Source organism: Gigantopelta aegis, chromosome 12 (assembly GCF_016097555.1).
Source record: "Gigantopelta aegis isolate Gae_Host chromosome 12, Gae_host_genome, whole genome shotgun sequence".
Taxonomy (NCBI): Eukaryota; Metazoa; Mollusca; class Gastropoda; order Neomphalida; family Peltospiridae; genus Gigantopelta; species Gigantopelta aegis.
Window position 1 is genome coordinate 4,438,335 of NC_054710.1, and position 14,766 is coordinate 4,453,100.

The 14,766-nt window shown below is 37.0% G+C and overlaps 2 protein-coding genes across 2 annotated transcripts in view; one reads left to right on the forward strand and one right to left on the reverse strand.

Annotated features, from left to right (window-relative positions):
• The window catches only part of LOC121386255 (perlucin-like protein), an 11,461-nt gene extending 7,205 nt beyond the window's left edge, over positions 1-4,256 (forward strand). The window contains exons 4-5 of the mRNA XM_041517098.1: positions 2,977-3,187; positions 4,169-4,256. Of these exons, the coding sequence (XP_041373032.1) occupies positions 2,977-3,187; positions 4,169-4,199 (242 nt within the window). The 3' untranslated portion in view covers positions 4,200-4,256. The remainder of the gene's footprint in view (positions 1-2,976; positions 3,188-4,168) is intronic.
• A 380-nt stretch (positions 4,257-4,636) lies between these two features.
• Positions 4,637-14,528, reverse strand: LOC121386184 (lectin BRA-3-like). The gene is made up of 3 exons (XM_041517009.1): positions 14,441-14,528; positions 12,071-12,281; positions 4,637-4,735 (listed from the first exon to the last, which is right to left on the reverse strand). Exons 1-3 carry the CDS (start codon positions 14,526-14,528, stop codon positions 4,699-4,701), a joined length of 336 nt encoding a protein of 111 aa, XP_041372943.1. The 3' UTR covers positions 4,637-4,698.
• Positions 14,529-14,766: the final 238 nt, after the last annotated feature.

Here is a 14,766-nt window from a genome sequence, read left to right on the forward strand (position 1 = left end):
TTACCATCGTTTGCAAATATATTTACTGTCGTCTGCACACACATTGCGATACGGTAACCGAAACGTTTCATTTATATACCTGTATTATACGCCATGATGTCATTGCATAAGCTAATCTAGAGATTAACATGCGGAGGTATAGTAGATCAATTCTCGAAAGGTTGTTTCTCCCAATTTTATTATTTATTATTATTATTATTATTATTATTGCTGTGTGTATGTGTGTGCTTGCGTGTGTGTGATAATTATTAAATTATTATAATATCTGTTCACTTTACTCACATCATTTGTTTAGAAGGAGTTGGTTTTCTTTCCTTACAGATTTATATTTTAATTTTACAAAAGCCTGGAGTAGGCCTACTCGTTGAGGCACATTTTGGAATTCAAAATAGAAGACCAAGACTAAGAACAGTGGAAACGGAAGAAACAGTATCTGCGCGGTAGGTCTGGGATCAATCTCCGCCGGTGGAGCCATTGGGCTATTTCTCGTCCCATCCAGTGGACAATGACTGGCATATCAAAGGCCGTGGTATGTGCTATCATGTCTGTGGGACTGTGCATATAAAACATCCGTTGCTACTAGTAGCAAAATGTAGCGGGTTTCCTCTGTAAGACTATAGGTCAATATTACCAAAGGTTTGACATCCAATAGCCGATGATTAATAAATCAATGTTCTCTGACTTTAACTGTATTGGACGAATATCAAAAATACAGTCCAGTAGATGTTGACGGTATTTTAAAAAAAAAATTGACAATAATACTGAACATAGAATCAAACACTTATCTGATGATAACTCCAGTGAGCAGAATGACACTGAACCGCATCCAATTAGCACAAGTTACAGAAAGGATGCATTGGATTGTCTTTTAGAAAATAATCTGAAAATCAAATGTATGACCATATATTGAAGTTGAGGGAAATGGAAAAAGAGCAGAAGGAAATGTAGGCCTACATAATATTCTCGCTGGGTAAACATTAAAAGAGGGTGGAAGCCCCCCTCCACCTCCCCCCTTTAAAAAGAGAAACAAGAAGAGAGAAAAGAACATGTGAGCAACATGGTTACCGTATAGGCTAGCCCGAGTACTTGGGCTACGTGTAGGCCTATCGTTGGGTATTGGTCGACTTTGCGAAAAGGCATACCCCTTGTTTTAATATTATTTTAATAAAGATTTCAAGATATCTAAAAAAAGAAGAAAAAGAAGGTGATCCCCAAAATTGGAATGACATGTCTGTGTTCTTTTTATTTCTTCATCGAATGAATCGATCTCACTGATATCGCCAGGTGATAAAAAGTTTCGTTTTTGTAAAGGCGGTGTATATATAATATGGCATCCAATAAAAATGCTTTTAATGATGAACACTACCACTGCCGTATTTTTATAAGCAGTGATACCCCAAAATGAAAAGTTTCTAATATTTTTTAAAGAATTATCGAATAAACAAATGACAGTAATTAAAAATCATCAGTTACGACCAACTACATCTGCAGTTGAGAACAAAATATCAGACGAAAGTTAGTGAACACAAAAGACTGATTGACCGAGGCTGATAAAATAGCGTTAAATTGCGTTACGGTAACTATCGTAAGCTACTGAAGTTTTTCCACACCGCGGCTTGTTTTCTTTGATGTCGAGACTGATCGATTTTTTTTTCAAGTGTGAAAAAAAAGTGTCCAATATAAAATAGCGGAGCTGGGTTCTATAAAATATAGTAGGACGCGGGAAAATAAAGAGGGATGGAGAAAAATAAAGGGGGCGGCAAAAACACGAAAGCGGGGCGGCAAAATGCAATAGAGGGTCGGCCGCACCGCTTAAATGGAGCAGCGAGAACATTTGTCACAACAGAAACAAAACTAAATATAAAACCATTTCGACCCTTTGTCCGCCCCAAGTACCAGGTTACAACATGCCCACTACCAACCGAAGAATGAAACGATATCGTTCGATAGTACGACACCAACAAAATATGAAATTACTCCATAGTGGACACAGGAATCTGAATAAAGCTAGGTGGGGTGCAATATGTAACAGAAAATTGAAAAACATTGGTGCGAAATGTTGTAGCTCGCTAAATTTCATATCTCTCACTAATTAGTATTAGGCTACATTCATGTATGGGATCTGTAGAGTTATTTTTAAAAATTAAATAGGAATATATCGCTTTAAACAAATCGGAATATATAACTTAAAATACTGGGTAAAAATAAAATGAAAAAAGTACCGATTCCAAATCAATTGATTTCGTTGAAATTGGGCGAGAAGTAACCTAGAATAAGGTAATAACGTTGAAATTTCATTTTGACATCGTCTATCTTGATTTTGAAAACGTGACGCCATTAATGCTGTATTTTTACAAGATATAATTAAGATAGAGCCCAAATACCCGAGATTTAGTTTTGTACGGTTTTACCTGTTATTTACCAAAAAATAAGACAAAACGTTTGTTTGCTAAGTTGTAGGTTTTCCCATGTGACGGCTCATATACATATATATATATATATATATATATATATATATATATATATATATATTATATATATATATATATATATATAGATAGATAGATAGATAGATAGATAGATAGATAGACAGAAGTCAGCCAGAGTTGCGATATATTAATACGAAATATACCAACGTAAATAAAACGTCATATTGAACACAAGTTTGGACTATGTGTAAGACATGTGTAAAAGAAAAAAGGAAAACGCTAAGTAATGTTTGCTTTAGGGTCGTCAGTGAGAAGCGGGCTGGGGCACAAATACAGACTTTTGAAAGTGGGATATTAACATTCGCCTGTCATACAAATGTGTGTTCAAACCAGAACGCATAAAAAACAAGCAGAATGAATAACATTATTTTATTGTTTTTTATTTGACCATATATATATATATATATGACCATATATATATATATATATATATATATATATATATATATATATATATATATATATATAATGCATTTTGTTATCGCAGTATCTGGCAAGGAACTTTGGATAGGTGGATCAGATACCCTAAGTGAAGGTCACTGGATATGGGGTCATAGCGAGACGTTGTTACAGTATCAGAACTGGAATGTTGGTGAACCAGACGATGATAATGGTCAAGACTGTTTAACGATTCGGCTAGACGGCAGATGGGATGATCTACGATGTGATGACAACACATATGGAATATGTGAGAAAAGGTAATGTGCTTCGATATTAATAGTATTACATATTCAATTATTCAGACACGCTGTTTGCCAAACAGCCTAATCTGCTGGGATATATGAGGAAGGGCAATGCGCCTATACAAATTATATGGATACATATATAATAAGCAAGAAAACTGAACATGTGCTTCTATAGTCGTACATGTTAAAACAACGAATTTGTGACAAAGAGTAACGTCTTTTGAGAGCTATAACAATGATCTCTCTCTCTCTCTCTCTCTCTCTCTCTCTCTCTCTCTCTCTCTCTCTCTCTCTCTCTCTCTCTCTCTCTCTCTCTCTCTCTCTCTCTCTCTCTCTCTCTCTCTCTCTGTATGTATGTATATATATACATATATACACGTTTGCTTAAATATCAATAGACGTAGTGCCGTGATCTTGATTAATTTATATCTAATTAGCAAAGCTATAACATTTTGAAAAATATGTGATGTGAAAAATACACTGAATATACCCCTCCAAAAAAACCCCAACAACAACAAAAAACAAAAAACCCACAAAAAAAACCCCCACACACACACACACACAAAAACACACAAAAAAAGAAGAAAAAAAAAGCGACTGGCCTATTGCATATGGAATTGTTTAAACAGATTTGGGTACTTTAACCTTGTTATTTCACACCCACTAGTAATTGAACAATTGCCACTTTCAGTTGACATTATAGGCTCATATGTCAAACATTGTTAAATCAAAACTGTAGGTAAACCAACCGCAACGCTTATTGTACATATTGTCATCCGGTGGATCAACCATGTCATTCAGAACAATATAAATTGTTTGAGATAACTTGTACATGCTTACGTCAAAGTTTGCTCTTCGCGTTGACATAGTGTAACGTTCGATACCCATTTTTTCCTTTGAGATAGCAAGACGGTGCTGTTTATCATAGTCCTTACTTTATTTATTAAGATAAAGATTTGTAATACCTTTTTTTTCTCTGTTTGTTTCACACAGGAAATACACGAATCCTGAAGTTGGAAAGTAAACACCACTTCCCTCATGTAGACATATCAAGTGTAAAATAAAATAAATTCTAACAGCAGCATTGTTGTTACGTTTTTATATTGATGTTGATCATCAATTGTTTTCATAGCAGATGTATACGGGTGTTTGGTGTTATATGCAGTGATAACTCTCAAAACCGGACATTCTGTAAACCAGAATTAAGTGAAAACCGGTAATTTTGTTCATGGTTCTTTTTCAAATATCTGTACAGACGAGAAACTCTCTAAACAGGATTCCTCGAAAAACTGGACTTTTTACTCGGTCCCGAGGGTGTTCGGTTTAGACAAGTTTCACTGTATAGGTACACCGTCTGCCATCCGTTACTGTCATCTTCAGACGCCTTCGAGACACACAAGTGACCTTTAATAATAATACTTTTTGACATCAGCATAAACATTAAAGAATAATAGCATTATTAAAGAAACCGTCTTTAATTTGTCTACTGACGTACCCTGGGAGTGAAGACAAGAAAGCCAAGTTTATTTCCCAATGCCAGGGTCCGTGTGTTCACTTTTCCTGAAATAAATCGCACAAAAAGCATTAAAACTATTGATCTAAATACAGCATGATATTACAAACCACTACCATAAATAATTAGACTTATCAAGAAACTTCAAGTGTGCACCACAACTGGTATATCACAGACCGCGGTATGTTCTATCATGTATGTCTGCGGGATAGTGCATATAAAACATACCTTGCTACTAATGGAAAAAAATATAGTCTTATATAGTCGATGATTAAAATATCAATGTGCTCTAGTGGTGTTTTTAAAAGAAAAAGAAGACGTTTGTTTTGTTTAACAACATCACTAGAGCACATTGATTTATTAGTCATCAGCTATTAGATGTCAAACATATGGTCGTTTTGACACAGTCTTAGAGAGGAAACCCGCTACATTTGTTTCATTAGTAGCAAGGATTGTTTTATATGCACCATCCCACAGCCTTTGATATACCAGTCGTGGTGCACTGGCTGGATCGGTAAATAGCGCAATGGACCCACCGACGGAAATCGATCCCAAACTGATCGCGCGCATAAAGCGAGCGCTTTATAACTGGGCTACGTCCCGCCACTAAACGAATTAGAACATCAACAAACAAATGTTTATTGCATTAAAGGGACACACCCTAGTTACGGCTAGTTGTTAACCATTACGGCGTTGTTTTTCGCTATTAAACCCATTTTTTCACAAATAAAATTGCACTTTACTTACCGTTTATTATTTAGAATATACATTTCCATTCACCTGAAGTGTTTTTTTGGTTATCCTGGTAATCCTGGTTTTTGTAATACCACGAAATGCATTTTTCTTATTTCTTAAAAACGCACGCATGTTTGAGAAAAAACCGTTGAGCAGACAAGGTCTAATCTATTTTTAGACGGGATATTTCCATTTCAATGTCACAGAAGTTGGTATACCACGTGACCGTTATCATTTTGGTTCGGTTTGTTTTCTCGTGCACGGTTCGCACAATCAACATCCGATTTGTTGTTGTTCATTTGTGAGATTTTTCTTCACAGTTCGTGAACATTTTCAGTAACAATAAAGTTCAGACAAGTAAGTGTCTCAATACAAAACGTTACAAACCCTTAAAACCAATAATTTTGCTAAGTCTTACGATATCTGGAGAGGGGATACAACCAGGACATAACAGTTGGAACATGTCCAGGAGAGGTGAACAGAACGCACCCCAAGTCTGTGCGCACTCTGTGAAATTTGTCGTGACGTAGACATTGTTGTGCTTCGAGCGACATCTACCGGTGACATCAGAATACTAACTTTCAAAATTATTTCAAGCAATTGGGACATGGGGATTCCCATGGTATTTATCGATATAAAACCTGCTTTTTCACTCCATTTGATAAAAACGTGATCTAAGTGTGCTACAGGTTTGTAGATTAACCACATTATAATTTATTTTCGCTGGATGGAACTTGGGTGTGCGGCTTTAAGTGTGGGAAAGCACAAATACATATCAATTATGAGTTTGGTGTGGAATTAAATAACACAAAACAAAAACGTGTTTTGTTTTTTTCGTTGACGGCAAAAATATATGGGTGTGTTTTATACATTTTATTGGACATGGTCCGTTACAGGGACATTCCTCAGTTTCCTGCAATTTTTAACGTTATCGGTTAACATAGACTTTTTAACGACTGTAATTACATACCAAATACATTTTTCTGCATAAAATATTAGTTGCTGCAATTTTTAAGATGTTATCCACTAACAGAGACTTTTTAACGACTGTAATTACATATCAAATACATTTTTCTGCATAAAATATTAGTTGCTGCAATTTTTAAGATGTTATCGACTAACAGAGACTTTTTAACGACTGTAATTACATATCAAATACATTTTTCTGCATACAATATTAGTGGCTGTATATTAAATTTGTTTCTGATCGTTGTAGTATTTGTACTAGGTTACATTTCATTGTATTTCCCAAAAAAAAGTTATTTGTACGTATAAACAGGGTTCATACACTTAATAGACGGGAGGCAAAATTGAAAATTTTAAGTTAGGGGGGACGGAATGTTAACTTTTGTCACCCATGTTAGTCAACAAGTTTGGACCACTAGGAACACATATAAACCGGATGACATTCAAATTTACCGCTTGGGAGCTAATTATAGAGAAATCAAAATGGCCGCCATATTTGAAGCTGATAATTTCATAAACCATCAATATCTTCCATGTTAATCAAGATATTTTTCTGAAATTTGGCACAGGTGATCCAGTTGTATGGATTGATTGATATGCATCGTACTCGTGAATGTTGTGTAACAATCCTTATGATTAAGAATATCAGTTATCCTTGCAATTTCAGTGAGGTCAACATGCTCGATCCTTTCAAGTTTATCCCAATTCACAACATCATTATATCGTTTGCGTTCATTTACCACCTGTTGAACTCTAACAATGCCGGAATCAGTTAATATTCTAGTTGGTTTTCTCTCGTCTCTCTCCTGGCACAGAAAACATAGAGTCCATTTTACTGTTCTTGAATATTACTCTGCAAATATGCTATTTCTGATTTACCTGCAATATATAATAATGATTCAATATTACTGTGACCCGATTCATTTTAGGCAATTTCTGAAAATTAAAGATACAATGTTGTTGTTCCACAACTAGACTCGAACCATCCCCAGCTACTTTTCCCTGTCAGAGCACCGAAGATTATGGTGCAGAAACTGAAGAAGGGAACGGACGAATTGGAAGGTGCCCTTTTAATCCAGAATGTGTCAAAAAGTCAGTTGTCAGATACAGAGACTGACGAACTGCTCGCTTTGCATCACACTGCACTTCGCATAAGGGGGGACATCAAAACATGCCCCAGCCTCACAAATTGTGCTTCAATCACAAAGGGAAATGCAGCAAAGGTAGTGCCTCAAAGTCTATATACACTAATATGTCTACTCCTCAATGGTGAGTTGGATGAAATTGAAGAAAATGAAAACACCAAGCGGATTGCACTTAGCATCTCACAAGATATAATATATGCAGTATCTAAACGTAAGAAGCTGACTCCGAAACACATTGGTATTGGAATGGCTCTTCATCAAGCAACACGATCAAAGTTGTTAGTTGACTTAATGCATCATGCTGGACATTGTATAAGCTATGATCAGATGAGACGCTTGGATACAACTCTGGCACAGAGAAATTTGGATCGCTATGCTGAAAATGACAATGTGCCGGTTCCATGAAACCTCGCTGCCAATCAATTTTTCCAGTTTGCTGCCGACAATATTGACCTCATAGATGAGACTCTTGATGGCATGGGCACCTTTCATGCCACTCAGATGGTCACATTTCAAAGAGGAAAAGTGCGACATCAGCATGAAGTGGAATTATCATTAGGCAAGGCCAAATCAATCATGGTTCCTGAAGAATTTCACCAGCTAGAACATCCTCCACAGCTTCCTCTTCACGTACAGCCTCGATTCTCTGAAAACATCAATGAGCTGTGGTATGTACCTGACCAAGACATAGCTGATGCAGCTAGTATCAAGGATGTTTCTTGGAGTATAGCTCGCATCAGTGATACTGAAGGCAATGCAGTGCCTGCCTGGACTGGCTTCAATCAGTTAACCGTACAAGACGATCATTTACAAATTTGTAGTACTGGCTATTTACCTCTGATCAATGCTCCAGCACATGAAAGTGACACATTGTGGACTGTCATGATGCGATGTATGAAGATTTCCGCAATCATGAATCCAGGACAATCAACTGTTATAACGTTTGATCAGCAGTTGTACTGCAAAGCTAAGGAGCTATAGTAGGTGAATGTAAACTTGTGTCAAACTATTTTCATACGTCTTGGAGGTTTCCATATAGCAAAGAATTCCATGCAAGCTATAGGACAACATTTCACTCATTCGGGTCTACCAGAAGTGTGGATTGAGAGCTCAGACGCTCAGAAAGGGAAATTGATCTCAAGCAGGTTCTGTGCCATGAATTATCACCTGTACCACTTTCTTTAGCTGATGCATCAGGGCAACTGAGGAGTACCAATAAGGCTGCACTCGGACAAATCCTGCAGGGGGGTACAATTGCCCTAGCTCATCTTCCACCAACAGAAGTGCGAACATGCACTATCATAGATGGCCAAGCCCTTGTTCAAGCAATTGGGAAACCAGCTGGGGCAAAAACGTTTGGAAATCTTGCTGATATCTTCATTGATTCAGTATTCAGTCACTTCCGTGATACTTGTTCAAGAATAGATGTTGTCTTCGATCGTTATGAGAAAGGCATGATCAAGAATGCATCACGGAATAGCCGATCTAGAAGAAGCAAGCCTATTCGTCGCAAGATTCAAGATAGAGAAGTTCCGCTACCTGTGAACTGGAAGAATTTCATCGACCTGTCAGACAATAAGGCTGATCTTGAAAACTTCCTCAGTATTGAACTCATAGCCATGGCGACGGCCTCCTTACATGATTGCTAAGTGGTAACTTCTGGTGGGTTCATTGAACGGAATGAAGCACAGTCATCGCATGAAACAGATGCTATGTTGCTCATGTCCAATCACGATGAAGCGGACACATGGATAATATTGCACGCAAGCATTGTAGCAAGAGAAGGATATGATCGAGTAATAATCTCGTCAAGAGATACTGATGTACTAGTGTTACTATTGCACTTTTCAGGGCAACTTAGTCGGGAAATCTGGTTTCGTACTGGAACAGCCAAGCAACGACGTTTTGTGCCAGTTCATGAAATTGAAATGGGGCATAATCTTCGCCAGAATTTGCCAGCATATCATGCAATAACTGGTTGTGACACAGTCAGTCAGTTATGTGGCCTTGGTAAAAAATCTACGTGGAAAACATTCAAAGAGCATACCAATTTGTTGGATAATCTTGGTAATGGAACCCTAACAAATGCGACAGTAGAAATGGTAGAGGAGTTTGTCTGCCGTCTGTACACAGCAGTGGAAGGAGATAACAGCATACATGATGTCCGGTACAAACTATTCCAGAAAGGTACCAAGGATCCCGAAAAGTTGCCTCCAACTCGACCATCATTACTACAGCATATTAAACGTGCCCATTATCAGAGTTTGGTGTGGTATTCTTCCACAATACCGCAACCAAATCTTGGTACACCAATTGGAAATGGCTGGGTTATGGATGGTGCAACTGGAAATGTGCAACTAAATCTCATTGTGAATGATCCATTGCCGTGCAATTACCTTGCAATTACTAACTGTAATTGCAAGAGCTGTGCCACTTCCAGGTGCAGCTGCCGATCCAAGAGATTACGATGTACTGGAGCATGTGGATGCAATGATGCCAGCCTATGTCGCAATCCGTTTAACACTATGTTGATGAAAACTCTGATTAAGAACAATCACATCACTGCTTCATAATATGCTATTGATCAATCATTAACATTTTATCATCTTGAAGTGAACGGATTTCATGTAAATTCGCTAAATTCGGATAGTTTATTTTTTGTTGACTTTAAAATGATCAATATTTGATTATGCTGGTGGTTATCATGTTCCTTATATACAAAATGAGTGATACACAACATTTTACGTTCCTAACTGAAATAATTTTGGAGATATACAAATAATTGTGAAATTCGTCTTCGAAGCGAAGTCCGCCATCTTGAAATAGCCATAACTAGGTCATAAATTACAAATTTAGGTGTCATCCGGCTGAAATGTATGCAGTAGGGGCCAAAGTTAATAGTCAGCATGGGTGACAAAAGTTAACATTTCGTCCTCCCAAAAGTGATTTCTAGAGCCCTTTTGAGATTCTGCCTCCCGTCTATAAAGGAAGTAAAAATTCAAGGGTTTTTCAAGCACTTTCCAGGTCAACATTACCAAAATTCCAGGACCTTACCGAGTTAATGGTGGACAACTTATGACTAACCATTTGCATTTGCGCTCCCCACAACCACATTTTGAGGCAATGTCACTGTCAGAAAATATATCCACAGGTCGTTAAACACGCAAGTGCCAACCATCTTTGTGGGTTTACAATAGATTCATTAACTTGACACGCTCCCTGAATTTGCTAAATACCCAGCGGCAAAAAGTGACAAACTTTCTTTTCCAATATGGCGACGCTGTCGCTTGGATCTCGTGGCCGCGTGATTCTCGCATCGCGAGATGAAAAAAACAACAAACATTCACACATCAACTGAGCCGGTAAACATCGATTGGCCGGGCGATTGGCATTTGATGGTGCCGCGGAAATGAAACAAATAATTTAATTACATGTTAAATAAAGTAAATAAAGCCTCCGTTTTAGGCTTTTATATTTTATTTGACATCAAATTATAATTTTCAAGGGTTTTCCAGACCGCAAGATGATTTTCAAGGGTATTCAAGCACTGGAATACATTAGTTTATTTTCAAGGGTTTTCAAGGGTTTTCCAGGCGCGTACGAACCCTGTATAAAATTATTTGAATACAAAAATCCAGTTTGGGCTTCTTACAATATTAAGACGACCAGCAACGCATTGAATATGCAGACACTGATATTCTAAACAAGCAAATATATTTAATGCCTAGACGTTAAAAGATTGTATTAGTTGGAAACATCTTACAATGCAGGACACTCATGACAGTCCCTATAACAAAGCTATGGGACAAGAAAGCATGTTTATCCTGCAAACACCGTTTCCATTGACATAATATGTTGACTGATAAAGCAAAGTCATATCCTGCTACTAGCAGGATATGACTTTTGACGTCACTCATGTGCCATCGAACGCAAGCCTGCATTACAAAATCGCTCATTTGACCTCTATGTCATCGTACGATGTGGCTAAAATAACAGAAATTATAGCTTTTCCCCTTATTTGTTTATGGTCTACAGGATAAAGCAGATATCCGACGTCATTAACTAGTAACTGTTATTCTCTAGGTGCATGTAATGGAATGTGCGGGGAGGGCACAGTGACCACCACGACAATTTTATTATTATTATTAATTTTGTTTTCGCTACCAACAACATTCGATTTGAAATGCACCGTCAAGTCTGGAGGGGGTAACCACGACACTTGCACTTGCATAATTGGAAGCTTGATCAGTGGCGGATCCAGAAATTCCATTGATGGGGAATGATATGAGGTGGAATGCCAAGGGAACTTTGGGGGAGGCATGGAGGGGGATGAAAATTAATAAGTAATAAAATTATAACTGTCGCAATTTTTATTTTATTTTTATTTTTTATTTTTATTATTATTTTTTTTTTTTTTTCTGGGGGGTGGCTCGGATCCCTGGGCCCCACCCTCTAGATCCGCCTCTGATGACAATACACATGTACATATGGGTTTTTAAAAATTATTATGTAATAATATCAAAGCACATTAATGACCTTTTCTCACACACTCCATGTGCGACCTTATTACACCAATAGTCATCCCACAATCCGTCTGTCTGGATGGCCAGACAGTTCTGACCCCATTTGTTGTTTGGCTCGTCCACGACCCAGTTCTGATAGTCTATCAACGTCTCGCTGTGCGTCCACATCCAGTGTCCCTCACTCAGAGTGTCCGTCCCGCCTATCCACAGCTCCGTTTCAGTTGCTAAGAAACAATATTTTATGTCTGTCATGCATAATGAGGCAACTGTGGTATTGGTCGCACAGTCAAACACTGAAGCGATAGGCGTATGATTAAAATAATTCAGAAGACCTATTAGCACATATAGCACGGGCACGCAGCCCCGATGTGATGTGTACGTTTATTTTCCACATGTGATTTTTCCCCTCTCCCCGAGGGGTTTGCAAAATATATATCCTGGGAAAGGGGCCCTGCTGTTATTTGTGCTACAGACACCGCAGATCCTTAAACCAGCTATGTATATAGGTATCTAAATATGCCACGCCGCTGAGTGATTATATTATATTGTATTGTATTGTATTTCATTGTATTGTATTGTATTGTATCGTATTGTATAGTGTTATTGTATATATGCATTTATATATTATATACTTATACTATTTATTCTTTAATAGTCTCCTGTAAACCCTGTCAGAGATTCATTGAATCAACCACTGGTGTGACAACTACCCATTGTACTATGTATTATGCAGATATTCGGTTTTGTTAACGGGTAACGGTTGTGTCGTACAGATATGGTTCATGTACGTCGGTTTCCTTTAAGTCACATATTACTATTTGGACCAATTCAATCTTTGATGACAAACATATTATTTACAGAAAAAAGAAGTGTTTTATTTAACGACGCACTTAACACATTTTATTTACGGTTATATGGAGTCAGACATATGGTTAAGGACCACACATATTTTGAGAGGAAACCCGCTGTCGCCACTACATGGGCTATTCTTCCGATTAGCAGCAAGGGATCTTTTATTTGCGCTTCCCACAGGCAGGATAGCACAAACCATGGCCTTTTTGGAACCAGATACGGGTCACTGGTCGGTGCAAGTGGTTTACACCTACCCATTGAGCCTTGCGGAGCACCTACTCAGGGTTTGGAGTCGGTATCTGGATTAAAAATCTTATGCCTCGACTGGGATCCGAACCCAGTACCTACCAGCCTGTAGACCGATGGCCTGCCACGACGCCACCGAGGCCGGTATATTACTTACAGAGTCCCGGACTGGAACTATGCGTTTATAAAGTTTAAATTAAAATACTCCAAACGAAAGTGAGTTTGTTGAGCTACAACTATTGGTTAATAACAATAGTATCTATCTATCTATCGATCTATCGTTATTACCCCAGCAGACACTTATAACGGGGGAAATAAAAATAATAAAAACCACTGAGAAATTATCATGCATTGGTTTAATGCACACTACTATTGGATGATTTTACGCCGACAAACCAATCACCTTGTCGGTACTAAATATGACGTCATCACGATTTGGCAAAGCACAAATAATGACGTCACTTAGTTTAAAGTGTTTGCGTTTACGTCTTTCTGGTTCCAGTGTTAAACTTGTAATGAAATGGTAATTTAATGTAATTTCATTACATATTTGGTTTTTGGGAAATATATCTGTGAACCGTGAATAACATACAAAGTTAAAGCAATAACCAGAATAGTAAAGTAGTTTACGTTGTTTCTATATACATGGAAGTGTAGCCGATGTAGGCTGTATCGAAAATAAAGGCTTTAAAACCCCCAAATAGCCGGTGTAATAAATAGAATGAAAAACTCGGTACCAGTTATTATCAAATTATCGCTAAAGCTCGTGACAAGTGAAACTGATTTCAAATGGGATATAAATTTGATAATAACTGGTAACTCGTTCATTATTCTCTATATCTATATATCTATGTATTTATATATTTGTCTATGTATTTATCTATCTATCTGTGTATGTATGTATGTATCTATCTATCTATCTATCTATCTATCTATCTATCTGTCTGTGTATGAGTGTACGTGTATGTGTATGTGTAAGTGTATGTGAATGTGTATGTGTGTGTATATATATATATATATATATAAAGAGTGTCTGCTATTTACGTTCCTTTCATCGGGGTATGAAACAAAAATCATCCGCAGACTGAATATATTTCATATCCCTAAAAACGTAAAAGAAATAACAGACAGTACATATAATTAAATTTGACTCATACTAAAACTAAAACTGTGAGAGAGAGAGAGAGAGAGAGAGAGAGAGAGAGAGAGAGAGAGAGAGAGAGAGAGAGAGAGAGAGAGAGAGAGAGAGAGAGATAGAGAGAGATTGATTTATAATTCTACTTACGATGATTTTGTTTCACAAGATGTGCTACAAAGTTGTTTTCTTCCGGCGAAGCTATTTCTGCCAAATACGCACCATTAGCCATACACATCCCCTATAATAATAATAATAATCATAATAATAATAATAACAATAACAATAATAATAATGATAATGAGATAATAATAATAATAATAATAATAATAATAATAATAATAATAATGATCATGATCATGATCATGATAATAATAATAATAAAACTAATAATTATAATAATAACAACAATACTAATAATAACAATAATAACAATAATATGAAGAGAAGTCGTATTACAGTCGATATAAGTGCTA

Excerpts from the sequence above, each read along its gene's own strand:
- LOC121386184 (XM_041517009.1), bottom strand. The coding sequence starts at position 14,528 with ATGTGTATGGCTAATGGTGCGTATTTGGCAGAAATAGCTTCGCCGGAA. Across the intron at positions 12,282-14,440 it reads TCTTGTGAAACAAAATCATC|CAACTGAAACGGAGCTGTGG; the intron begins GTAAGTAGAATT and ends ATTGTTTCTTAG. Across the intron at positions 4,736-12,070 it reads CATGGAGTGTGTGAGAAAAG|GAAAAGTGAACACACGGACC; the intron begins GTCATTAATGTG and ends GATTTATTTCAG.